The 27,271-nt window shown below is 37.8% G+C and overlaps 1 protein-coding gene across 1 annotated transcript in view; it reads left to right on the top strand.

Annotated features, from left to right (window-relative positions):
* The window catches only part of MEGF9 (multiple EGF like domains 9), an 84,464-nt gene that overhangs the window by 17,727 nt on the left and 39,466 nt on the right, over nucleotides 1–27,271 (top strand). Inside the window, exon 2 of the mRNA XM_004269281.4 lies at nucleotides 24,668–24,869. Within this exon, the coding sequence (XP_004269329.1) occupies nucleotides 24,668–24,869 (202 nt within the window). The remainder of the gene's footprint in view (nucleotides 1–24,667; nucleotides 24,870–27,271) is intronic.

Genomic DNA, 27,271 nt, shown 5'->3' with positions numbered 1-27,271 from the left:
GTTGTTGAGGAGCACGGGCTCGAGGCATGCGGGCTTCAGTAGTTGTGGCTCGCAGGCTCTAGAGCGCAGGCTCAGTAGTTGTGGCGCACGGGCTTAGTTGCTCTGCAGCATGTGGGATCTTCCCGGACCAGGGCTCGAACCAGTGTCCCCTGCATTGGCAGGCGGATTCTTAACCACTGCGCCACCAGGGAAACCCAAAGGGTATGCTTTTGTCAATAAGTTTACATTGGGCTTTCTATGTTAACAAAATAAGGTTCTTTTATTCATCTATCTGATCGTAGTTAATCACTTGCTATGCACCTACTGCTGGACTGGATAGATGCAAGAGAGACAAATGAGATGTGTTTTCTGTCCTTGAGAGCATAGTGGAGGATACAGAAAGTCAGACTACAGATGGATAAGTTCCACCATAGTGGTATGCATGTGCTACGGGAGCAAAGAGAGGACTCCTCACCCAGACTTTTGCCGGGGCGGGGGGTGAAAGATGATGTCCTTTCTGGAGGAAGTTTTCTCTGAGCTGAGTCTTAAGAAAAAATAGGAATTAGCCAAGCGGAGGAGGGGGAGGACACTCCAGGAAAAGGGACCTGCACATGAAAAGTATGGAGGTAAGAAAGCACATGCACGGCCTGTTCAGGGAACTGAAGTCCTGGGTGGCTCCAGTAGGAAAGGCGAGCATATGTGAGTGTGGAATGGGGAATGGTGAGAGTTGAGGCTGGAACAGCTGGCACTTGTCAAATCATGAAGTGCTTTATGTGTCATGCTCAGAAATTTATTCTAAAAGCAGCAAAGAGCTCTAAGCCCTGAAGTGATATGGTAAGTTTGAGTTTTAGATCAGTATGGGAACTGCAGGGCACTTTTAAAAGTGATCCCCAGCAAAGATGATTAGAGGCCCCGCTAAATCTTTCCCATCATTAATTTTGGATTAAAGGGTTTAAATGCTAAGATAATGTAATAATACGAGGGGACATGGACTAGTTTTCTGTTCTCTCTTATTAAGCAAACATTTGAAACCTATTTTGCTTGTTGGTATAACACACAGACCTAGAGGACTGAAATTAGAGACTTGACAAATAAAGTCAGCAATTGGTGCTGGACCTCTTAATGGATCTGGTGTTAGACGGAACAAACCCAAGTACTTCCTGTGTGAGAGGCACTGTGGAGCTGAGGATAAAATGGTGAATGACTTAGGCGTTTACAATCTGTTGGAGGGATAGACTTGTATACAAATGCTTTAGGATACTTATGTATTAGATTCCTTTACTTACATTTTCACTTTCTATCCTTATCTCAAACCTTCAAAGTATGGATGTGGAAATCCAGGATAAGAGAGATATTTTTTTTCTAGCTTTATTAAGACATGATTAACGTATAACATTGTCTAAGTTTAAGGCCAGAATGTGATGATTCATTGCACATTTATATTGCAAAATGTTTACCAGGATAAGGTGAGTTAACATATCCTTCACCTCACATAATTACCTTTTTGTTGTTATTATGGTGAGAATTTTAAAGCTCTACTAAGAGAGGTATTTATGTAATAATGAATGGTAGATAGCTACAATTCAATATTCCATCTACCCAGCTCCAGAGTGTTTCTTCCCCCCCATCATATATTTAGCTTCCTCTAAAGACAAGATAATGCATATATATTATTTCCAAGCCCGAAGTAGTTTTCTTCCCATATTTTCTTAACTGTTTCAAACACTACCCAAACCAGTTGAGCCTCAAAAGATCCAGTCATTGGTGATTAAAAGTGCAGGCTCTAAAGTCATATTGTCTGGATTCAAATCCCAGTTCCATCATTTACCCTCTCTAAGTCTGTCAGCCAACTTCATAGAGTTGTGAGTACTGTTATGAGATAATGTTAAAACAGTGGAAGCATAAGGAAAGAATTACCTAAATGTTAGCTGTTAAAATTGTCTTTGGAATAGCAACTCATCTTTTTCCAAACATTCAGGAAATTTTGTTAAAATGCATTTAAATCAACCTACCTTATTCAAATTAATCGGTGAAGAGCTTTTGCCTAGCATGCATGTTTGAGATCTGACCTCTGGTTCAGGGGATCAGTGAATGACCTTGGTATCAAAAACACCTATGAAAATATGCCTGTGAAACTAGCATAAAGACACTCTAAGCTTTTCTTTATTATGGAAAATTTTGAAAATAAACAAAAGTTGAGAAAACAGTGTACTGACTTCTCTCATACCTATCACCCATCTGGACAACCATTCAGGCCAATCCTGCCTCATCCGTACCCCATCCATTTACCCCTCTCCTATTTTATTTTGAAATAAATCCTAGACATCATATCATTTTGTCTGTGAATATTTCAGAATGTGTTTCTAAAATATGTCTTCTCCTATTTTTCTTAAATAGCCAGAATACTGTTATCATATCTAAATGAAAAAATGAACAATTTCTTAATATCATCAAAATGCTTTCTTTATGATGAGGGGGGAAATCTTTCCTTTTTTTTTTGGCCATGCCACATGGCTTGTGGGATCTTAGTTCCCCAACCAGGGCTAGAACCAGTGTCCCCTGCAGTGGAAGCACCGAGTGCTAACCACTGGACCGTCAGGGAATTCCCTTTCTATTTTTTTTCTTTATTAACATTTAAAAATTAATTTTATTTATTTACTTTGGCTCCACTGGGTCTTAATTTCAGCATGCAGGATCTTCATTGCAGCATGCCAGACCTAGTTCCCTGACCAGGGATCGAACCCGGTGCCCCCTGCATTGGGAACACAGAGTCTTACCCACTGTGCCACCAGGGAAGTCCCTCCCTTTTCCATTTTTCAAAGCTAAATCTAGAGACTTGATCGATCAGTTTGGGGGAGTAGTAATGAAAATTAATAGTCTTTTTGTTATCATTTCTGACATTGCTAAATACCTCATATAACCCAACTAAGGATGAAAACTAGCAATATGAGGACTCTTTGAATTGTTTGGGTAGAACTGGGTGCAGATTATTATCTAGTTTTTACGTGTGAGTAAACTGACTCAAAGAAATGGTTTGTCAATGGTCATATAACCTGCAAACAACTTGTGCTGAAATTTGTCATTTGAACCATGCTCATGCCATAAATATTTGAGTTCAAGAAACTTACTATTTATATTTCTTTTTAAATGTCTATGGCCCACATTATTTTTATAACAAAGACATTCTTCCCTTTGATCACCTAATTTCTTTTATCTTTTGTTGTCTTATAATTTTAAAGTACTTTCTCTCTCCTCTGTCCTATCCTAATTTTTAGCCGGTGGAGTGACTTTAGGGCTAATACGGGGGAAATTTTGGTCTCCAGCAGAGGATCAGTTGCAACTCTGAAAACAACTCAAGCAAATGGTCTATTGATAGTAGAACATTTCATTATAAAAAGTTCTTTTCAAATTCCAGGATATTGGTTGCTTGGTCACTGAAGAGTCTGTGCTACCATTCGCTAGCACCCTGGGTATCTGAGCAGACCTGGTTAGGAATGTAATGCTCATTTTGAATGAGAAAAAAGGTTAGTGAAGCTGCCTCAAACATTGCAACACTCAAGTCAAATATTTTACATCTGCTGTATAGGTGATATAAAACATTAGTCTTTTAGAGTATACCCTAACATAAAAATAACGTCCATTTTGAGTGGTGCCAATTTTGATTACAAAATACCCCAGTATACCAACCTTTTCTATTTCTGTTCTTTAATTTTTAAGCCCTTGGACCTCTTAATTTCCCCAAAGTTTTATACACTGTCGAGTCAACAATTAACAGAAATGATAGTGCTGCTGAAATATGTCTTTGATATTGGTTCAGTTATATATCTGGAATGTTTATTCCCCTGGGCTTTCCAGCTGAGGGAGCCCAGCATGAACTCCTACTTTGGAAAATATCTGAGTGGGCAGATTTGTTTGCCACATTGCCCTCATTGTCTGTCTTTGTTTATTCAGCTGAAAAGCTGTGCTTGTCTCTTATACAGTCAGGCGTGAATCTCAAGGTCTCAGAAGCTGTTAAAATAGGTGGAAAAATTGTTTTGGGAAGGGAAAGGATGAAAATTGTTATCAGATATTGACATGATGTGCAATGAACGTGCTCTCTTAGGGAAAAGCATAATGACTTTAAGGTTGTTATCAAGCACAACTCTGATAACATTTTCATAACCCTGTTTTATTAGGGTCTTTGATTTAATGCAATTTTCCTGTCTTCTGGGTAAGAGGCATTGATAATTCATTGGCACATATGATTTGTTTTTGCAACAATAGAAAAGTAGGTTTTTAGGACGTGAGCATACCATCTGGCCCAGGTAACGATAAATTTTCTCTGATTATAATAGCGTGCATATGCTCTTGGCATTTACTTTTCTGGCTATCTTTGTCTCTCAACTGGATTATTTTATTTTAGCAGGCTGCTGAAAGGTCTCTTTGCCTTCATTCTTTCCCAATCCATTCTTTACATGCAGTCAGTTATATTTCTAAAATGAAGGTATAATCATGTTATGCTCTTTTGTATAAATCTCTTCCATGGCTACCCAGTTGCCCTTAAGAAAGCCCTTAACCTGTCACCACTCCTGCCTCCTATTCTATGTCAGAGCTATAATGAACTTTTCTCAGTTCTCTGTGCCCTGTTTTGCTTCCAGGTCATTACACAAACGTTGGTGTTTGGGATATTCTTCCTCTCTACTCTTAGCATGGCTAACCCTCCTCATTCTTTATGTCCCAGTCTAGATTTCTTCCTCTGGAAAGTCTTAATTAGGTGTTTCTCCCTGTGCAAACACGTACCATGTTTTCCCATAACATTGTGGCATATTTCCATTTTAGTACTTATCACACTATATTGCTACTTTGTTTTCTCTTTATTAGACCTTAAGCTGTATAAGGGCAGGAACCTTTTCTTTTTTTCCACATTGTTATATCTTCAGCATCTAGAAATTATACTACTCACTTCTGGTACAAAACTAATATGTTGAATGATTGAATTAATAATCAAGTGCATTGCCAAGAATCTTTAACAACATCCGAGAAAAATTACGATTCTCTGTTTTCACATTCTTGATATTTTCCTTCTCATCTTCTAGTCATATTCATTCATTCATTAACTTATTTATTCATTTAATTATTCAACAGAACATTGCTTTGAACCTCTTCAGCCTCCATACCTTGCCCAGAAGCATGTGGAAAGTACATGTGTGTGCTTCTGTTGTCCATCCTATTGAAACTTGGACTCTTTAATACACACACATATAGTCCTTCCTCTCCCCGCCACAACCGCCATGTTTTGCTTCCTTGTATTGCTTTCCCTCGTTACTATTTAACTCTTCTGACGTACTAGATATTTAACCTGTTTAAGTTACTTATTGTATGTCTCCCCCTGCTTTGAGGTGAGGGCCATGAGGGCATGAATTTTGGTTTGTTTTATTTACTGCTGCATCCACAAGACCTAATACAATGTTTGGCACATGGTGAACCAATATATATATATTTGCTGAATGAATGAATACATTCATACCCTTAAATGTGCGTCTCTTTTTTCTTTACTCTTTTGGTGCCCCTGATTCAGTCCTGCTTCCAGTACTGTGCTGTTTATTTTTTCTGTCTTTCATTTTTTGGACTTTTACATTTAGTCCTATTTTGAGGCCATAATCTTGGCTACCCCAGGCAAATCCTGTTTATCCATTTTATAGCCTCAGGTGACCATTACTCAACTTAAATCTGACTTCTGCATCTCCTAACCTGGTATCTGAAGCCCAAAGAGCCATGTATGTGTGTATTGGGGAGGGGTGAGTATACATTCAGAGATAGATCAGATGTGAAACCTGTTCTTCTAGAACCTAAATATGACAAGGAGATAAATAACTATAGTACAAGATTGAGTAGGATAATATTAATAATGAGGAATATTAATCATTGGGGAGAAATGTATGTCTTATATATCATATTATATTCAATACAATATTTCATATTGTGTGAAATATATCAAGCTTCCAGAAAAGCATAGAAAGTAATGTGGTAAGCATCCCCTGTATACCTACCTCTCAGCTTTGTAATATCTGAATTGTCTCCCACATTTGCTTCGGGTTTTTTTGTTTTGTTTTGAATGAAAATACTAGATATGACTAAAGCCTCCAGTGTTCCTCTTTTATCCAATTTTCTTCTTTCCCTACTTAGATGTAACCGCTATTCTGAATTTGGTTCTGTGTGTGTTCGTGCGTGTGTGCACACATGCATACACACACACGCACAATATAGGGTTGTTTTAATGTTTTAGACTTTGCATAATGGCATCTTCCCGTGCTTTTTTTCACTCAACATTTTTTTTTTGAGATTTATCTTTGCTGGTTCATGTAACTCTAGATTGTCTAAGTTGCTGTGTAGTTTACCAGTATATGAATATACCACAGTGTATCCATTTTATTATTGACAGCTATTTCAAAGAATGCTTTTCTTTACTATTTTAAATAAAGCTGCAATGAACTTGCCCATGTCTCTTTCTTCACAAATAGGAGGCTTTCTCTGGGGCAGTGCATCGCAATTAATGTGCATAGGAATCACCTGGGTATCTTGTTAAAATGTAGATTCTGTCTCAGTTGGTCTGAGGTGGACCTGAGAATCTGCATTTCTTACAAGTTCCCAGGTGATGCAGATCCATGGACCACACTTTGAATTGCAAGGCAGTAGTAGGTTGTGGCACATCATTATCTTTCTAGATACTGCCACGCTGTTCTTTGACGATGTCGTACAGGTTTATATTTCCAACAGGAGTGTATGAGGGATTTGGTTGTCCCAGGAGTAGCCTCTTCTAGATAACTATTTAAATGTAATCTGCAGCCATTCTCTTCTTAAAATTAGAAAGATTTTTGGGTGGGAAAGCATGAAATAATAAAATTATTTCAGAGGATAGTTAACTACAATATTTCTTAGGAATTGATCTAAATTATATAGATATATAGATTTTAATTAAATAATATTCTAAAACTTCACTTGTTTCTTTCCAAATACTCCATTTTCCATTGTCAACCCAGACAGGGCTCAGGCTATAAGATGAACTATCCCAGATGCTGAAAGGGAAGGAGAACTGTGCATCAGGCACTGTGCTACATTGTTACATTTAATCCCCACATTTGTACAAGCTCACAGCTAAGTAATACAGCCAGTGTTTGTAGTCTAACCTGTCTGGCTTCAAGGTTTACATGGGAAATTAGTTTACTGCTCTTAGTTTCAGTTACCTGTAAAAAGGGAGTAGATCAGATAATTAGATCCTTAACTCCCAGCACTGAAGATTTCCTAGCTTCTTTGATAAATTAAGAAATGCATACATACATATTGTATGATGATAGCTTCTACCCACCTGTTTTTTCTGTTATAATTAAAAAGCACACATAAAATGTACCACTGTAACCATCTTTAAGTGTACAGTTTCAGGAGTGTTCACTGTTGTGAAACAGATCTTCAGAACTTTTTCATTTTGCAAATTTGAAACTCTATACTCATTAAACAGAACTCTCCCTTTTCTCCTCATCCCTGGTAACTGCCATTCTACTCTGTTTCTCTGAATTTGACTCCTTTAGTTACCTCTTATAAATGGAATCTTGTAGTATTTGTCTTTTTATGACTGATTTCATTTAACATAATGACTTTGTTTCATCCATGTTGTAGTAAGTGACACGATTTCCCTGCTTTTTAAGGCTGCATAATATATATATATATATATATATATATATGTATATATTTTGTGGTACGCGGGCCTCTCACTGTTGTGGCCTCTCCCGTTGCGGAGCACAGGCTCCGGACGCGCAGGCTCAGCAGCCATGGCTCACAGGGCCAGCCGTTCTGCGGCATGTGGGATCTTCCTGGACCGGGGCACGAACCCGTGTCCCCTGCATCGGCAGGTGGACTCTCAACCACTGCGCCACCAGGGAAGCCCCCTAGGCTGCATAATATTTTATGGTATATATATCCCACATTTTGTTTATTCATTCACCTGTTGATGGACATTTGGGTTGCTTCCACATCTTGGCTATTATGAATAATGCTGATATGAACAGGGGTGTGCAGATATCTCTTCAAGACCCTTCTTTCACTTCTTTTGGATATATACCCAGAAGTGGAATTGCTGGATCATATGGTAATTCTATTTTAAAATTTTGGGGGAGCCTCTATACTGTTTTCCGTAGTGGTTACACCATTTTACAATTCTGCCAACAGTGTGGTGACATCTTTTAATGGCACAGAAAGTAGTGAAAGGGATATGTGAAATCAGAAGTGAAGTAGGAAGAATAGGTAAATTCTACTGGTGTGAAGGTAAATTTCACTTTGCCAGCATCTGTTTCCCTTAGATATTTTAGCTAACATTGCTTGCTTCTCCAAGACTATTATTAATACTTTAGGAGTGGAGGAGGAAACCAAATTATTTCTTTTTTTTTTTTTGGCTTTTTATTGACCACTGGTCCCTGAAAATTTCTGAGATTGTTAACTTCCAGTAGTGCTTTAGCAATGATTAAGGAAAGTTTGAAAGTTGTGTTTTGTATTGTTTGCAAACTTGAACAAGATCTTTGACATCTTGGTGCTCCCAAATTCTTGTTAAAAAAAAAAAGAAGCAGCAGCCTCCCAATCCATGTTTTAGAACTGTGACTTCTGACCATTTCAGTTTTCTTTTGAGGATCCTGTGAGTGTATGCGTGTGTTTTCGGAAGGAGGGACAATGGGATTCCACTAATGGTATGTACAGGAAGAGCAGGAGTGAGCAGTGGAGTTGGAAGAGGAGTTTCTTCTCTCTTGTGCCCTTATTTTTGAATCTGAAGTGTTACCCAAATGCTTAGTCATGATGATAAGGCAAAGAACTTCACAGCTTGTGGTGTAGAACAATGCTGATACTGTATAAGTGTTTGATAATAGTGAAGTGTGGCAGGAGAGTGGGAAGAATTTGTCAACATGTTTTGAGGAGTAAGAGGATTAGATAGGGAACACAAAGTAAGATAGCCCACATCCAGTTCCAAAAGAAAAAAGTACTTCTTTCAAGGGTCCTTTGGAATAATTCAAGGCTCAGCTATTTCACTTGGCTCTTAACTTCAAATCTTTTAAACTTTTAGCACTGCAGACAGCTGCAGACAGGTATATTTTCCACCTTGCAATATTTATTTATTCTGAAAGCAAGCAGACTTAATTTCACTTTATGACATACAGACAGGTATCTGTATGTTTGCAGAAGCAATTTTTACTAGTGAGACTGCCTCAATTCAGATTTTCATGTTAGGCTGCTACAATATTTATCAGTAAATCTATCACCTCCAGTCTCTCCTCTCTAATCCTTCCTTCACACTGCTGCTAAGGATAATCTAATTCCAGCTGGGCTCCTTATGGCCATCTGACCTTGAGGAAATTATTTTTCTGTGCCTTCATTTCCTTATCTTATCCCCTGTATCACCTTATACCTACCTACCTTATTGATTCCTTGAAAGTTTTAAATGTCAGTGTATGTAGAGTACATGAAACAGTGCCTGGTATGTAAAAAGTAAATAAGTAACAAATAATGAATAGTAGTAGAGAGTGTTACCATTGTCATTATTATTGTTGCTATTTTGTCTTTGTTGTTGTTTTTACTTCTGAAGCCCAACGCTGGCCACATCATTGCTCTGCTCAAGAATTTTTCATATTCCCTTTTGCTTATAGCAAACTTTTTGGGTACATCAGAATCACTTTGAAACTTGTAAAAAATGCATATTCCTGAGTCCCCTCTCCCCCAAATAGAAATAGAGGTTTCTATTCAGTAGGTCTAGGATGGGACCCAGGAGTCAGAATTTCAATGTGCTCCCCAGGGGATTTTGAAGCAGATGGTACTGTGACCTTATTTGGAGAATCAGTCCATGTAGGATGAAGTGCAAACTCCTTAGTCTGGAGTTCAGGGCCCCAGTAAACCCTTTAGATATGTATTTTCTCCCATGTTCCTTCCTATCAGTCTGTTGAAACCATAGTAAGATTTTCTCTCTACTCATGCTTCCCTGTATACACCAAGTATTTTCCCAGGATGGTATGGCGTAATTTTGTGATCAAATATATATTTCTAGTAATCCATAAACCATCTATTTAATAACATGTTTAAAGATTGGCTGGGGATGAATGTTAAACTATAATATGGGACCAACCTTCCCTTTTTTGAAAATTAGGAAACAGTTCCTAGGTTACATCACTGGGTGCCTTAAGATAGTATTTTTAAATTGACCTTTCCTCTTGCTCTGTTTGCACTCCTTTTCTCTGAACTCATTTTTCAGGTATTATCATGAGCAAATAGTTCTAGCCTTTAAGTTGCTCAGCTTTGCTCTGTAAATAGAGAGCAAATCTAAGTCCCAACCTCAGAAGCAATCAGCAGTACTTGAAGTTCTTTTATTTTTCTTACCTTTTCTGTTCTGTTGCTAAAAATTAAGGTATTAATGAAATTATTTAGGGTAATTTGAGTGCATTCTGAGATTGCTGATCCCTTTTAGTTCTCAATTCTTGCAATTTTTAGTAACATCTAAGAATGCTGCTTTGTTAAAAAGATTACTTATAATAAAATTGTAGGATGGGGAGGAGAAAGCCTTGTCATAGGTGTTTTCTTTGCCTTGTCCCTAATTTTTAAAACATTCTTATAAGTTAGGTATCATTATCCCAATTTTATGAAAAGAGGTCATGAATTTTAAGATCATAGAGCTTATAAACAGTGGTTTCTGTATTTGAACCCAGGTCCCTTCACCTCATAGACTGATCTTTTTCTACTATGGCCTGGAACCAGATTTCACATGTTAATTCACATTCTGTATTTGCTCCCCTCCCCGCTCCTTACCTCCCCTTAAACTCAAGGATACTGTAAAAATGCTGTAAATAAAAAAGCTCACAGAAATTCAAAGTTTGATAGAATAGTTATTCTTCCAAGCCATATGGGCAGTATTTGGTTAATTCTGTCAGTGCATTCTGAATTTGATGGTGGCCTGAAAGAATAAAATGCACTTTCAAAAAGTAAGCAATTGACTCTTATTAAATAGCAAAATTAGGTTTTTTTTTTTTTTTAAAGGCTTGAAAAATGCAAAGAAATGGGAAAATGTTGGCACATAAAGAAAAAATTTTTGTTTAGGTTCAGGTAGCAATTTGGCAGTTTAGCATAGTCCATATCCGTAACCCTTGACTCCTAAATCACTACACTTCTTTTAGAGAGATACTGGAAATATTAATTAGCAGTATTCTTTTAGCTATGAGAATGCATTTAAATAAACAGATCCCAAATACTAAATCATGAGCATGCATGTTTAACCTTGAGCAATATATTAAGACTCTCCAGCCCAAAGCATATACAAGGTGTTGTGAGTCGCCAGTTGAGAATTATTTTTGTAGCTGGAGCAACTGTTTCCCCCTACCATACTGTTTGGCAGTCATTTGACTTGATGTTACTTCCTCACAAGGAAAACAGATTGAAAAAAAAATTTGCTTTTAACAATACTAGGTGGAATTTCTTTCTTCTACTACTACTACTATTATTACTGCTACTACTCCTTCTCCTTCCTCCTCTTTTTCTTCTTCTTTCTTTCCACCCTTCCTCCTTTTTTCCTTTCCCTCCTTCCCTTCTTTCTTCTCTTTCTTATTTCCCTTCTTTCTTATTTCCTTCCTTCCTTCCTCCCTCCTTCCCTCCCTCCTTCCTTCCTTCCTTCCTTCCTTCCTTCCTTCCTTCCTTCCTTCCTTCCTTCCTCCCTTCCCCCCTTCCTCCCTTCTCTTCTCCCCTTCTTTACCAAGGAAGAAAGTTCTGTGGTGAAGTGGAATGAGGAAGGGCATTGGAGTAAGATGAACCTGGGTTTGAATGCTGTCTCAACCACTTACTGTAACTCTGCGGCCTTGGGCAAGTACTTAACCTTCTTTAAGTTCTAGTTTTCCTATTTATAAACAACCTCTGCAAGGTTGTTGTGAAGGTAAATGTTCATACAAGTAAAATGTGTGACAAAGGCTGAGACATTGTAGGTAATAGTAAGTGGTAACTACTTTTATTATAATTAATAATAAAGCTAACCTAGGGATTAAGATAAGAAGTTATATGAAATGGCCTGCTCTATTTTACCAACAAACTATTGTGGTTGAGGAAACTCAGAATTGTATCTGTTTTTAGCCAAGCAAAATATAACTTTCAATGGAAGACCTCATTACACGTAGCTTAAAAATAGAGGCCTTACTCAAAAGAATCAAGGGAAAAACCATTAGAAATAATAAGAGACTTCATCAAAATAACTATGTATTTTCCCCAAGAAATCCAAGTTAATAAGTTTTACTAACTAAAACTAATTAGAAGAGATAATGGAAAAAAAGATCACAGTTCTAACCACTACTGCTACCACTACCACTAATAATAAAAAGTTTAGGAATAATCTCACCAAGATATGTGTGAAACTCATATAAATATATTTTTAATTATGAAATTTCACTGAGAGATTTAAAAGAAGACTGAATAACTGGAGAGGCATGCCAGTGCTCATAGATGGGAAAACTGAATATCATAAAGCTATCAGTTCTTAACACATTAACTTTTAGAATAAGTAGAATTACTGGAAAAATTACAGTAAGATCTTTTTTGGAGGAACTGTGGCAAACAGAGTTCAGATGAAAACATAAGTCCTATGAACCACTGAAAGAAAATGTAAAGAAGAATAGCAGTGAAACATATTATAAAGCTGTAGTTATTAAAACCTTTTTTTTTTTTTTTACTGTACTGGCACAAGAATAGATCAATTTCAAAATCAGAAACAGATTCTGATGTGAAAAATATATTAATATATGTTATAAAAAGGACCATAGTTTATTTAACAATTCACTGGTTGAAGGACATTTAGGTTGCTTCCAACTTTTAGTGATGATGAAGCAAACTGCCATAAACATTCACTTACACTGATGTGTGAACATAGGTTTCATTTCTCTTGGGTAGATCCCTATGAGTGGAATTGCTGGGTCATATGAGAGGTGTAAATTTAACCTTATAAGAAACTTGTTTTCCAAGTATTCCTCTCAGCAACGTATAAGAGTTCTAGTTACTCAGCATCTTTGTCAGCTCTTGGTATTGCCAGTTTTTTGAAATTTAGCCTATCTATTAGGTATTTAGTAGTATGTCATTATGGTTTTAATTTGCATTTTCTTAATGAAAGATGTTGAACATCTTTTCAAGTGCTTATTTGCCATACACACATCTTTGGTGAAGGGTCTATTCCGACCTTTTCCCCATTTTTAAATTACATTGTTTCCTTATTGAGTTTTGAGAGTTCTTTGTATATTCTTGATACAAGTCCTTTGACAGAAATGTGATTTGCAAATATTCTTCCAGTCAGTGGCTGTGTTTTCATTCTCTCAGTAGTATTCCAAAGAACAAAAGTTTTAAATTTATTTTAATAAAGTCCAATTTACAAATTTTTCTTTTACGGGTTTTGCTTTTGGTGTGTATCTAAAAGTTCTTTGCTTGACCCAAGGTCAATCAGATTTTCTCTTATGTTTTCTTCTTGAGGTGTTATAGTTTTACATTTTACTTTGAGTTAATTTTTTACAGGGTGTGAGGTTAACTCAAGGTTCAGTTTTCTGCATATGGATGTCCAGCTGTTCCAACCCCATTTATTGAAAAAAGCTATTTTTAAAAAAAAATTTATTTTATTTTTATTTTTGGGTGCGTTGGGTCTTTGTTGCTGTGTGTGGGCTTTCTCTGGTTGTGGTGAGTGGGGGCTACTCTTCGTTGTGGTGTGCGGGCTTCTCATTGCGGTGGCTTCTCTTGTTGTGGAGCACGGGCACTAGGTGCGTGGGCTTCAGTAGTTGTGACACGTGGGTTCAGTAGTTGTGGCTTGTGGGCTCTAGAGCACAGGCTCAGTAGTTGTGGCACACGGGCTTAGTTGCTCCACGGCATGTGGAATCTTCCCGGAACAGGTCTCGAACCCTTGTCCCCTGCATTGGCAGGCAGATTCTTAACCACTGCGCTACCAGGGGAGCCCGAAAAAAGCTATTTTTCTCCATTGAATTGCCTCTGTGCTTTGTCAAAAATTAGTTGATGATATTTGTGAAAGTCTATTCTTGGGCTCTCTATTCTATTCCGTTGATCTTTGTGTTTATTCTTTCACCGATAACACGTTGTCTTGATTACTGCAGCTTTAGATTGTCTTGAAATCAGTTATTGAGACTCCTTCAACTTTATTTCTCTTCGGCTATTCAAGTTTCAACCAAAAAATCCTGCTGATATTTTGATCAGGGTTCATCAGCTCTGTAGATCTAATTGTTATGGTATGTCTCTCCATTTATGTAGGTCTTTCTGGTTTCTTTCATCAGTGTTTTGCAGTTTTTAGCATAAAAACCATACACATACTATTTTACTTTATATCTAAGTATTTCATATAGAGAGATGGCAAGAATTATCCATATTTTATAGACTGAGACACTGAAACGCAGAACAGTTAGACTTACTGAAGGTCACGGAGATAGTTAATTAGCAGCATATTTTGGTTTTCAGGTGTCCTGGGTCTCTCTAGTGTTTTGTTTTTTTAATTTTATTTTATTTACTTTTTTATACAGTAGGTTCTTATTAGTCATCCATTTTATACACATCATTGTATACATGTCAATCCCAATCGCCCAGTTCATCACCCCCCACCACCCCCGCCGCTTTCCCCCCTTGGTGTCCATATGCTTGTTCTCTACATCTGTGTCTCAATTTCTGCCCTGCAAACCGGTTCATCTGTACCATTTTTCTAGGTTCCACATATATGCGTTAATATACGATATTTGTTTTTCTCTTTCTGACTTACTTCACTCTGTATGACAGTCTCTAAATCCATCCATGTCTCTACAAATAACCCAATTTCGTTCCTTTTCATGGCTGAGTAATATTCCATTGTATATATGTACCACATCTTCTTTATCCATTCGTCTGTCGTTGGGCATTTAGGTTGCTTCCATGACCTTGCTATTGTAAATAGTGCTGCAATGAACATTGGGGTGCATGTGTCTTTTTGAATTAAGGTTTTCTGTGGTTATATACCCAGTAGTGGGATTGCTGGGTCTGTCTAGTGTTTTTACTACTCGTTTTCATAGGCAGAAGCTTCTTCTTTTTTTTTTTAAACATCTTTATTAGAGTATAATTGCTTTACAATGGTGTGTCAGTTTCTGCTTTATAACAAAGTGAAAGCAGAAGCTTCTTATAGTGAAAAACGTGTACTTTGGTGTTATTTAGTTTGAGTTCCAGTTTGTTCTCCTGTGCTGGTTAGTTGTATGATTTGTTTCATCTCTCTAAGACTCAATTTCCTCCTTCAAAGAACCTTCCTCACAGGATTGTGGTGAAGACTAAAGGAGGCCATATGTGTAAAGTTTCTAATGTGAAGTTTGATATACATACAGCACATGCTCAATAACTGGTAATATCATCTCTGTTACTATTTGTAGTAAAAGGTAGTTGTTACAGCCTTTCCCAGAACTTGCTGTCTTGTCTCATTAATTAGATGAATTGTCTTTGAATTGTGGAAAACTGGCAGTGAGGCAGGGACAAGCACTAACAACATGGTCCTTAAAGCATGAGACAAATTTTTCAACAAAACCTATGTCATGCTACACTTTTTTTTTTCATATGTCTACCGTAAAGTAGAAGAAATGTTTTGCAATAGTGAATTGTGATTGGGAATTTTAATGGATATATTTTTATTTTAAAAGGTAAAGCTTTCTTTAAAAGTGGTGGCTTTAAAACTTTCCATATTTCTACAAAGCCTGGTTTAACTCAAAAACTCATCAACTTTAGTATTGTTTCCCAGCTTTGCAAAGATTTGTGACCTTACACTGGCATAACATAAATGTGAAATATAATTTGAGTATCAGTGTTATGCTAGAGTAGGACCTTTTATAAAAATAAGAACTCTACGTTGATAATTCCTTTTCCCTAGAATGAGGCCTTTCTGAGATTCCTGTACTCTAAACCTACAAAGATGAAATATGGGCCTAATAAAAACTACGTTTTGAAATAAATACCCCATACACTTAGGAAATCAGGTCTATAGTCAAGACAGTATAATTTGTTGTTGTTGTAATTTTCTGTTCTTTTGATGTTCAGGCAGAGGTTTGAATTAAGTATTCCTATTTCCAACAATTATTTTTCCTTTTCTTTTCAACTTGAAAATCAGGAGAGATGTTATTTTTGTAGATGCTATCCTAGGTTTGTGAAAAAGGATGAAGTTTTATGTTGGATAGATTCAAAGTTGTTTTCCTGGTCTTTGTTTAAATAGAGTAGGATTTTTAATGATCAATCTCAAAGGGAAATAAGCAATTGTATATGAAAAGGGGTTGGAAATCCTATACATCTTTATCTTTCATTTTTTCCCTCTTCTCCCTCATTCTACATAGGAGCAATTACAATCCAAGACTTTAGTTGAAGCCAAAGGAAAAAGGAAAATTCTACTTCTTTTAGTTAAATAGCATTTTAAATCCTAAAATGTTCCACAACTCCTTATGCAGTAATCAGCCGAAGCGTTAATCAGTTCTCGCTGTCTTAATTGTAACATTAGCTTTGAAAAAGACTGAGTTGGGTCCCATATTGACTTTAGTGCCACAGTCCAGCTAAAATCGTTGCTTGTGGTACACCATGGCTTCCCTCTAGCAAAATTTAAGAATCTAGTCTAGTAAAACCTCATTGCTTTTATTAAACTTTTTTTAATTTTAAAATTTATATCCAATAAAATTTACTCATTTGGTTCTCAGTTCTGACAAATGCACAATCAAGATACAAAACAATTTCATTACTCCCTCAAAATTCCCTTGAGCTTGTAGTTAGCCCTTCCCCCTACCCGCCCCCCCACCCCAATTCCTGGAAAACCCCTGATCTTTTCTCTGCTCTTATAGTTTTGCCTTTTCCAGAATATCATGTAAATGGAATCATATAATATGTACCTTTTTGAGCCTGGCTTTCTTCATATAGCATAACACATTTGAGGTCCATCACATCTTTGTCAAAGCATCCATGTCAATGCTTCCTTCCTTTTCATTGCTGAGTAGTATTCCATTGTAAGAAAGTACCACAGCCTATCCAGTTCACTAGTTGAAGGACATTTGGGTTGTTTCCAGATTTGGGTGATTATGAATATAGCTCTATAAAGATTTTAATACAAGTTTTTGTGTGAACATAGGTTTTCATTTTCCTTGATAAATACCTAGGAGTGGAATTGCTGAGTCATATGATGAAGGTATATTTAATTTATAAGAAACTATCAAACTATTTTCCGAAGTGTCTGTACTATTTTGCATTCACAGCAATAGTTTTTGAAAGTTTCAATTCCTCTGCATCCTTCCCAGCAATCGATATTGTCATTTTTTTGTTTTGTTTATTTAACTTGAGCCATTCTAATAGGTGGGTATTCATTGCCTCTTACTGTGCAGTTTGCTCTTTGACTTCCATTCAGTAGATGCTGTTATAATGGTTGCATTGTGTGTGTAGAGAATACTTTTAAACATTAGAATACAGTTAATAGAGAGAGAGAAAAGAAGGAAAAGGAGAAAGTAGAGGAATAAGAGGTTATTCTTTGGGAAGTTGGGAAGATGTGTTTTTTTCTTTGGCTTTAGGGTACAAAGCAGGAAGTGGTGACAATTGTACCAGTATGATGAGTGCCGCCATAACTCTTGTCATATGACCTCTGTTCATAAAGCTCCCCAAATATTTTATATCCTGGAATCAGCTTATTCCCATCTAATGATAAGCCTGAGAAACTCAATTTCTCCATAATTATAAATGACCTCTAGATAGTGCCTTACAAAATAATTATGTTTTCCTGAAGGAGATACTAAAGTGTATTTATTTTTTACTTAAGTGTATATTTTCAGATAATTTTAAACTTACTAAACTTGAATTTTTAATGTTTTAAATTTTCATTATAAGATTAAATACTGAGTCTTAATATATTTTAAATACTTCTAGTTTTTGCTGCTTTGAGATTGAACAGAAGTTGCCATATTATAGTACATTTACTATGTCTTCTGAATATGGGGAAAAATGAAAAGTTTTAGAATAGCCAAAAGCAGTTTTTCTTTCCTTCTTTTTTTTTTTGGTATTCTTAATAGATATATTTTTTGTATTGTTTCAATATCTGAAGATATTGAAAAGCAAGAGTGAAATGATTGTTGAAGGAATGGAGTCAGAGATTGAGTTTTGCAAAGGTATTTCCACAATTTTGCAAGAGGCTATAGATAGAATTTCAGGCTATATTCCTGAATCAGATTCCTGTGAGTGCTCTGTGTTAGTTGTATTTACAAGTATTTTTTTCAGTATCTATGCTTAAGTGCAATACTTGTTTCATAATCATTTTAGTTCAGCAACAGTGCTGATATCAATGAACATTTCTTTATGAGATTTGCATCATGAATTGACTGAGGACACAATTTTTTTCACTTTCTTATTCAGTCTTTTTCAAATCTTTCACTTCTTTTATAGTTCTTTTTTATCTGCAAAAGGCTAACACACTATTGTATCAAACTGCCTTAGTCTTCAGACATCATAGTTAATTACAGCACTCAGAAAGGACTTCAGAAACAGGCACAGAGAAACAAAGGACACATTAATTAGGCCATATTACTACAATTAATATTTTTCTAAAAACTCCCATCGAAGTAGCTGCAGTTACCAAAACATAATTAAAATTCTGTAGATGATATAATGGACTTTTTACTGAGCTAAGGACACGAGTTGGTTAAAAGTTGAATGCAGGGAGAAGCCTACCAGGTGTATGAAAAGCCCGGAAAAGATCTTTAATATGTTCAAGGAGATAATCTCTTACCAGGACAGGTGTTTTTGCATAAAGAGGGGACTTACGGGACTTCTTAACGAAATTACTTTTTTTTTTCTTTAGGGCTAAAATTTTCATCTTTTGGCTTTGGTAAGGGATGTTTGAAAAGTGCAGTGTTTAATTAATTAATTAATTTTTAATAAATTTATTTATTTTATTTATTTATTTTTGGCGGCGTTGGGTCTTTGTTGCTGCGTGCGGGCTTTCTCTAGTTGCAGCGAGCAGGGGCTACTCTGTTGCATTGCGTGGGCTTCTCACTGCGGTGGCTTCTCTTATTGCGGAGCACAGGCTCTAGGCGCACAGGCTCCAGTAGTTGTGGCTCACGGGCTCTAGAGCATGGGCTCCGTAGTTGTGGTGCACGGTCTTAGTTGCTCCATGGCATGTGGGATCTTCCCAGACCAGGGCTCGAACCCATGTCCCCTGCATTGAGGTGGATTCTTAACCACTGCACCACCAGGGAAGCCCTATATTTCTGTGTTTTTGTTTTTTTGTTTTTTGCGGTACGCAGGCCTCTCACTGCTGTGCCCTCTCCCATCGCAGAGCACAGGCTCTGGACGCGCAGGCTCAGCGGCCATGGCTCATGGGCCCAGCCGCTTCACGGCATGTGGGATCTTCCCGGACCGGGGCACGAACCCATGTCCCCTGCGTCGGCAGGTGGACTCTCAACCACTGCGCCACCAGGGAAGCCCCCTATATTTCTATTTTTAAACAGTTTGGCTCCAGATTTTAGTTTCTTATTCTTCTTCGGGGTTCAAGTCACTGTATTTCATTGTTCTTCAGAAGCCAAACAAAAAGAAATGTCTCCCTGCTAATATATATGTTACTCTTCTCTATTTTTCTGTAGAGTTTTCCTAAGAATTATAGGGCACTGAAAGGAAACACTCTACTCAAATGATGGCGAGTTTATTCCATATTTACTCATAGGCAACCAAATGAGCCTTTTGGCATTTCATTCAGACTTGTCTGTGATTAGCGTTTTGTGTCCTCTTCATCTTGTTTCACTCCCATTAACATACACACTAGTGCCTTACCATCAGTCATGTCACAGACTCCTTTGTGCCGCTCTGGTGTCTAAGATTCTACTTCATTAAAAAGTCAGCACTTCATCTCTTGTCTTTGGCTATAGGTCCTTCCCACTGCTTTTATCGATTGACATGTCTTTTCTTCTTTTTTCATATTGCCAGTCTCCTAGAAAATTGCATTGTTTCTGCATTAACTCCTTTCTGGTTCCGTATGAATGTCAAGAACTGTGAAGGCTCTGAGAGTTTACTTACAAGCTAATGAGTTATCCTGACACAATTTAATGCATGTTCATAGTCCTTTATATTTATTACTGTTGCTCATACTATTCATTTAATTTGGATCATTTCATTTGAGGTTAAACACTGGGATAGGGCCTCAGATTCTGAGCTCCAAACTGAAAGGATGCATATGTTCCCTGGCACTTGACTTGGTATGCTTTACTTCAGCTTCCTTCCCTTTGGTTAATCTGGAGAGGAATGTTAATGTGATAGTGTATTTTTGTCTTGCTATATCAGGTGATAGCACTTCATCCTGGCCCTAGGGTGATCGTCTCTTCTCTTGCTGAAATATTTGCAATTCAGCCCACTACCGTTAGGATGATTAGTACCAAGGGCATATAATCAATAAATGCTCTTTTTTTTCTCTCTGAAACCATGTCCTACACCCTTTTGTTTTCATCGTTGTATTTGTAGGCACCCATGTTGGTAATGTATGGAGCCCAGCATATGAAGGATACGCTGTTCTTCTCTACCTGACCCACAGCTTAAATTCCTGAATGTCAGGACGCTAATTCTATTTCACAGACATTGTCCAAAACTGACATGGTAATAAACCTAATCCCAGGCTTTCAGATCTCATCACAAAGCTGTGGCCTGTGAATCTGGCCATCTAAATTGTGTTTCTATTATTTTATTTGGAATCCCTTTCTTCCAGCTATTGTAGTAATTATTTCGGCACTCCAAACGGCTTCCAGTTTATGTGTTGGGCCTGAGTGTTATAGGTACTGTATTATGCCTGTTTACAGATGAGAGAAGGAAGGGACAAGGAGGTTAACTAACTTGCCTAAGGTCATAAAGTTAGTAAGTGATGGAGCTGGATTTAAACCTGTAGCTGTCTGCTTCTATAGTCTGTACTCATATCTGCTTCACTTTACTGCCTTAATCTTTAAATTACTGTTGTATGAGGGTCATGGGTGGTAGTTGTTGTTTTGGGTTCAAACAAGGGGCAATAGAATTAGAGTTTATGGAGGAGTAAATTTCAGCTGATTCTTGAAATAAGGGACAGATTTAAATATGTGGAGAGGAGAGAACATTACAAGGAGCACAGAATGGGACTGAAAAGAGTATGTTCAGGGGATAATGAAAAGGCTGAATCAGTTCTATAGAAATAATAAATAACCAACAAACTTGGTTACTACTGAAGTTTTATCCATAAGACTTGATTGAAAAAAATACTTAGTTTTTTGGGCTTCCCTGGTGGTGCAGTGGTTGAGAGTCCACCTGCTGATGCAGGGGACAGGTGTTCGTGCCCTGGTCCGGGAAGATCCCACATGCCGCGGAGCGGCTGGGCCCGTGAGCCATGGCCGCTGAGCCTGCGCGTCCGGAGCCTGCGCTCCGCAACGGGAGAGGCCACAACAGTAGGAGGCCCGCGTATTGCAAAAAAAAAAAAAAAAAACACACACAAAAAAAACCTTAGTTTTTATCTCAAAGTTCTTAACAGTTTTACTAAAAATGTTATTCATTGGGAACACTGATTCACATTTTAGATGGAAGCACATTAGTAAAGAAATAATAGAATAAAATTCTCAGTCTTTATTATAGAGTTTTTTAGTCCATTCATTTTTCTTGAGCTAATTCTGCCCATACCGGCACAATTTGCTTGGTTTAACTTGTGATGAAATTGGTCCAGCAGGAGGAATTGAATGTATGTTGGAATTCTGCCAGATTTTGAAAGAAAATGTTATTTTTAGCAGTCTGGTCATTTTTGGTAGAGTGAAGGCCTTGCCATGAAGTTGTTATTGGCAGGTTTACAGACCACTAAACACGGCTTCCTTATTTACAAAAACCACACACACACACAAACCAAGAAACTAGAAATAATGTGAAAACATGTAACTCTGTCACAGAAATGTCATGCTTATGTAGCTTAGTAAAACTAAGAATCCTGATTGAGACGGGAAGCTTATTCCTTTTCTAAGTTTGGGGCTGAAGAAATCTGAACTGTCCTCTGGGTTTTGTAACTAATTCACCACTCAAGCTTAAAATATACATAAAATAAACAAATTACTTACATATTCATTCATTTGGTATATTTACAAATTAGAAGAGGTGTGAAGAGCAGAGAGATAAGCTGACACCAAAGGTTAGGAACTGAAGAAGTGTGGGCCAAGAGTTGGTCAAGTGAGAATATCTTTGTGGAATCCTTTGTTTGGACTTGTGTGCATAAGCTATTTGTGATGACATAAAGAATTTTGAAGGTTAATTTCGTTGTCTAGAATAGAGAAGCAAACTTCTTTATAGCTTTCTTTTTAAGACTCTGGATTTGCAGTTTATCCAGTATCTTTTTAAAAATCATCAAAAGTTATGTTAAAGATTTTTTTCAAGCTAAACTTTTATCTATATGTATAATGTCATTTTATATATTGATAGTTCCTTACTTATTCAGAAGTATAATTTGTCATAGATTTCTCTGAGCTTTTTTTTTTTTTTTTGTGGTACGCGGGCCTCTCACTGTTGTGGCCTCTCGCGTTGCAGAGCACAGGCTCCGGACGCGCAGGCTCAGCGGCCATGGCTCACGGGCCCAGCCACTCCGCGGCATGTGGGATCTTCCCGGACCAGGGCACGAACCCGTGTCCCCTGCATCGGCAGGCGGACTCTCAACCACTGCGCCACCAGGGAAGCCCTCTCTGAGCTTTTTAAACCGAGGTCCATAGCTACTTTGGAATGGGGGCTATTCCTAAAATATGTACAAGGTTTTATCTGCAATTGACTTTAACTACATGTTTCTGTATATGGTTAGAAAGTCCTATGTTGATACTTTGTCAAACTATGTGGAAAATACTTTCTTCTTAATAGAATGAGTATAAATAATAGCAAAAAACAAATCCTAACTGACCTTTAAATGTATCTGCATTAAAAAGCTAAAGCCGCTAACACATATATACGGAATCTAAATTAAAAAAAAAATGGTTCTGATGAACCTACGGGCAGGACAGGAATAAAGACGCAGATGTAGAGAATGGCCTTGAGGACACGGGGGTGGGGGAGCGGGAAGCTGGGACGAAGTGAGAGAGTGGCGTGGACGTATATACACTACGAAGTGTAAGATAGCTAGTGGGAAGCAGCTGCATAGCACAGGGAGATCAGCTCGGTGCTTTGTGACCACCTAGAGGGGTGGGATAGGGAGGGTGGGAGGCAGATGCAAGAGGGAGGGGATACAGGATATATGTATACATATAGCTGATTCACTTTGTCATACAGCAGCAACTAACACAACACTGTAAAGCAATTATACTCCAATAAAGATGTAAAAAACAAAAAAAATCTAAAGCTGGGACTTCCCTGGTGGTCCAGTGGTAAATAATCCACCTTACAATGCAGGAGACACGGGTTTGAGCCCTGGTCTAGGGAGATCCCACATGCTGTGGAGTAACTAAGCCCACATGCCACAACTACTGAGCTCGCATGCCACAATGAGAGAGCCTGCGTGCCACAAACTACAGAGCCCACGCGCTCTGGAGCCCACGAGCCACAACTAGAGAAGAGAAAAACCCACAGGCCACAACTAGAGAGAAGCCCGGGTGCTGACATGAGGAGCCCGGGCGCTGCAACGGAAGATCCCGCATGCCGCAACTAAGGCCTGATGCAGCCAAAAATAAATAAATAATAAAATAAATCTTAAAAAAAACCCACGGAAATGATTTTTTTTTTTTTTCGGTACGCGGGCCTCTCACTGTTGCGGCCTCTCCTGTTGCGGAGCACAGGCTCCGGATGCGCAGGCCCAGTGACCATGGCTCACGCGCCCAGCCGCTCCGCGGCATGTGGGATCTTCCCAGACTGGGGCATGAACCCGTGTCCCCTGCATCGGCAGGTGGACTCTCAACCACTGCGCCACCAGGGAAGCCCCTTGGAAATGATTTTTTTTTTAAAAAAAAAGCTAAAGCCAACTACTTCTAAATATTTTCATTCAAAAAACTGTTTGAAATATCTAAAGAAAATGTTTATTTTCTAAATCTTTTAATTTGGGAAAGAGATTCAAATTGTGATTGGTTTTAACCCACTGATCAGGATGCCCCTGTAAACGTTCTCACCTGGGATTTATTGTTTGTCATTTCCTCACCTTAAAGTTGCAATTCTCCGTTAATTTCTTCCTGGGAAGAACATACTAGTTCATGATTCCAGCTGTAGCACAATCTTGTCTGACCTGTATAAGTTACCACGGTCAACCGTCTGCGCTTCTGCTGCTATACAGCGGGATTATTTATTATTTAACGTGTAGTCATTTCCAGCATGTGCTCTCAGTGCCATGTAGATAAGCATAGGCCCTGCCTTTGGAGATTTCTAATCCAGAAAAACTAGTAATATACAGACCCACCCATACATTGGAGTATAGGGTAAGAGGGCTAGAAGATAAAGAGTGCTGAAAAAGAAATTGAGAATGTTAGTTTTATAATTAGTTTATATACTTTACTGTATATAATTCCCAATTTAAATAAACTAAATAGGATAGAAAGTGAATTTGAACTAGACTTAATTTTATCCATCCTTACAAAGTTGTCATGAATATTTATTAAGAAAAATAAAATAGAGCTCATTTTATTAGGAAAGCATTAAACCTTAATTGATATCTCTTTCCCTCTTTTCTTTGCAGGATATGTATGTAACTGCTCTGTGGTCGGAAGCCTGGATGTGAATCGCTGCAACCAGACCACAGGGCAGTGCGAGTGTCAGCCAGGTTATCAGGGTCTTCGCTGTGAAACCTGCAAGGAGGGTTTGTACCTGAATCGTACTTCCAGGCTCTGTCTGCCATGTGACTGTAGTCCACGTGGAGCCCTCAGCATACTCTGCAACAGGTAAGCAGCAGAAGTTGAAGGTAAAATTAATTTTATTTTATCACACACACAAAAAGGCCTCTGCTCTCAAGGACCAGACTGGTTTAAATAAAGGGGCCATAGATTTACAAAATATTTCACATATTTTTATCATTTTGTGAATTATATTTGATGTCAAGATTTAAAAGCTTCTAATTTACTGATTTAGTTCTTCAAAAGCACCTCGGTAACCAATTTTGCCTTGTAATAGTTTCTCTAAATTTCATGGGAAAAAAGTATTGAGAAAGCAGTCTGCTTCCTGGAAGCAATAACTTCCAGGCATTTCCAGTGAAAATGTCCTTGTTATGTTTATTAACATACTATTAGAGTTTCAGGAAACTTATTCTTTGGTTTATTTTTTCTCTTTTCAAAATTCTAAAGCTGTTTCTTTGCACATGTAAGGCTTAAACTTGGTAATATCCTAATGTCTTTAATTAGTGTGAAAAAGACTGGTTTCACTCTATGTACCAGTATATACATTTTGGGGGACCAAAACTAGATTAAGCAGAAATTGTCTGGAAATTACCTTTAAAATAGTAAATTATTTGTAGGTGACTTAATCTAGTAGAACAGTGCCCTGTAATCTAAGGATCTGCCTTCTACTCCACTGAAAGTAATTATCATTTGACCTTGTGTGAGGTACTTAGCTTTCTGTGGACCTCAAGTGAAAAAGCTGAAGAGGCAGTGTTATGTGATGAAAAGAACAGAGCTTTAGGATCAATCTAACCTGGGTATGGATCCAAGATCGGCTGCCACTTAGGAGCGTTGTGATTTCAGCAACTTATTTCACTTCTCTGCGCCTCAGTTTCTTCTCAAGGTTGTTGTGAAGGTTAAATGAGTAGAGTCTATGTAAAATACCCAGCACACCTCACTCAATTAATTCTGGTTTCTTTCAATTTCAGAGGAATATTGTTGGCTTGATGAGGGAGTATTTTTAAATAATCTTTAGCTCCTTGGCAGAAAAGTTTCTTTATACTTAGCAGTAGATACTTTGGATGCTTTATAAATCATATAGTACAGGGACTTCCCTGATGGTCCAGTGGTGAAGTCTCCGTGCTTTCACTGCAGGGGGCCTGGGTTTGATCCCCGGTTGGGGAACTAGGATCCCACATGCAGCGCGGCACAGCCCCCCCCCAAAATTGTATTGTACAATACTGTATCATATTATACTTCTATTAAAAATATAGATGTGAACTTAAGAAGTTTATAATTTCAAATACGACAATAATCGATGTTTATGATGCTTGGTATTTTTAAATAGTTAACTGTCTAAATCCTCATAGCAACTCCTTTTATGTAGGTTATTAAATCACAAAGATAGTAAGTGGCAGAAAAGGAATTCCAAATTTGGTCTTCCAGTACTAAGTCCAGTATTCTTATCATCATGCCGTATAGCTTCTATAATGAGAAAACTGATAATCACTTTGTTACTTGAGTTTGAGAATATAACGGTTGCTTACCATTGCTCCCTTTACTCCCCTAAAACATGCCGACACAAGTTATATTCAGAAGGCCCACATTTCTTACCATTTTAAAAGGTGAGATTTGTATAAGTTTGTTCATTCTGGTACCTAAAGGCATGTCCACTACTTTTTTTTTAATAATATTTATTTATTTGGCTGTGCTGAGTCTTAGTTGCGGCACTCAGGATATTTGTTGTGGCATGCGGGCTCTTCGTTGTGGTGTGTGGGCTCCTCCCTAGTTGCAGCGTGTGGGCTCCAGAGCACATGGGCTCTGTAGTTGCGGCATGCAGGCTCTCTAGTTGTGGCACGTGGGCTCAGTAGTTGCTCCATGGCATGTGGGATCTTAGTTCCCCGACCCGGGATCGAACCCGCGTCCCCTTCATTTGAAGGCGGATTCTTAACCACTGGACCATCAGGGAAGTCCCCTGTCCACTACTTCTTTTAAAATAAGATTCTGCAAACACGTTTGCTTTGAGTACTTTTGGAAAGATAAAAAAGTGTTTACTTCTAGGCCAAACTACCTTATTAGAGGAGAAAGAAATGAGAAGGAGTGAGAGAGAGTTTGAAAAGCTGGAGAAGAGGGAAAAAAGTAATACTAATGTTTATGTAGTATACTGCTGTTTTCATAGGTCTTTTACAAATTACTTTTTATTTATCTTTTCCCTGACAGTGAATGTCATCAAGTGACATAGGCTAAAACACCATTCTGAAAATAGGTAGTAACTATAAAGTAGTGGAAAAGTGCACTGGACCTTCAAAAGTCTAGGGCAGGGGTCTGTAAACCAAATCCATGAACCAAATCCAGTCCACTGCCTGTTTTTGTAAATAGTTTCATTGGAGCACAGAAGCCTCATTTCTTGATTGTTTTGGCCCCAAGGATAGGCATATTAAAATTTTGAGATAAATCCATAATTCTTTTCT

This window comes from Orcinus orca, chromosome 6, assembly GCF_937001465.1.
Source record: "Orcinus orca chromosome 6, mOrcOrc1.1, whole genome shotgun sequence".
Taxonomy (NCBI): domain Eukaryota; kingdom Metazoa; phylum Chordata; class Mammalia; order Artiodactyla; family Delphinidae; genus Orcinus; species Orcinus orca.
This window is presented reverse-complemented; position numbering and strand designations above follow the sequence as displayed.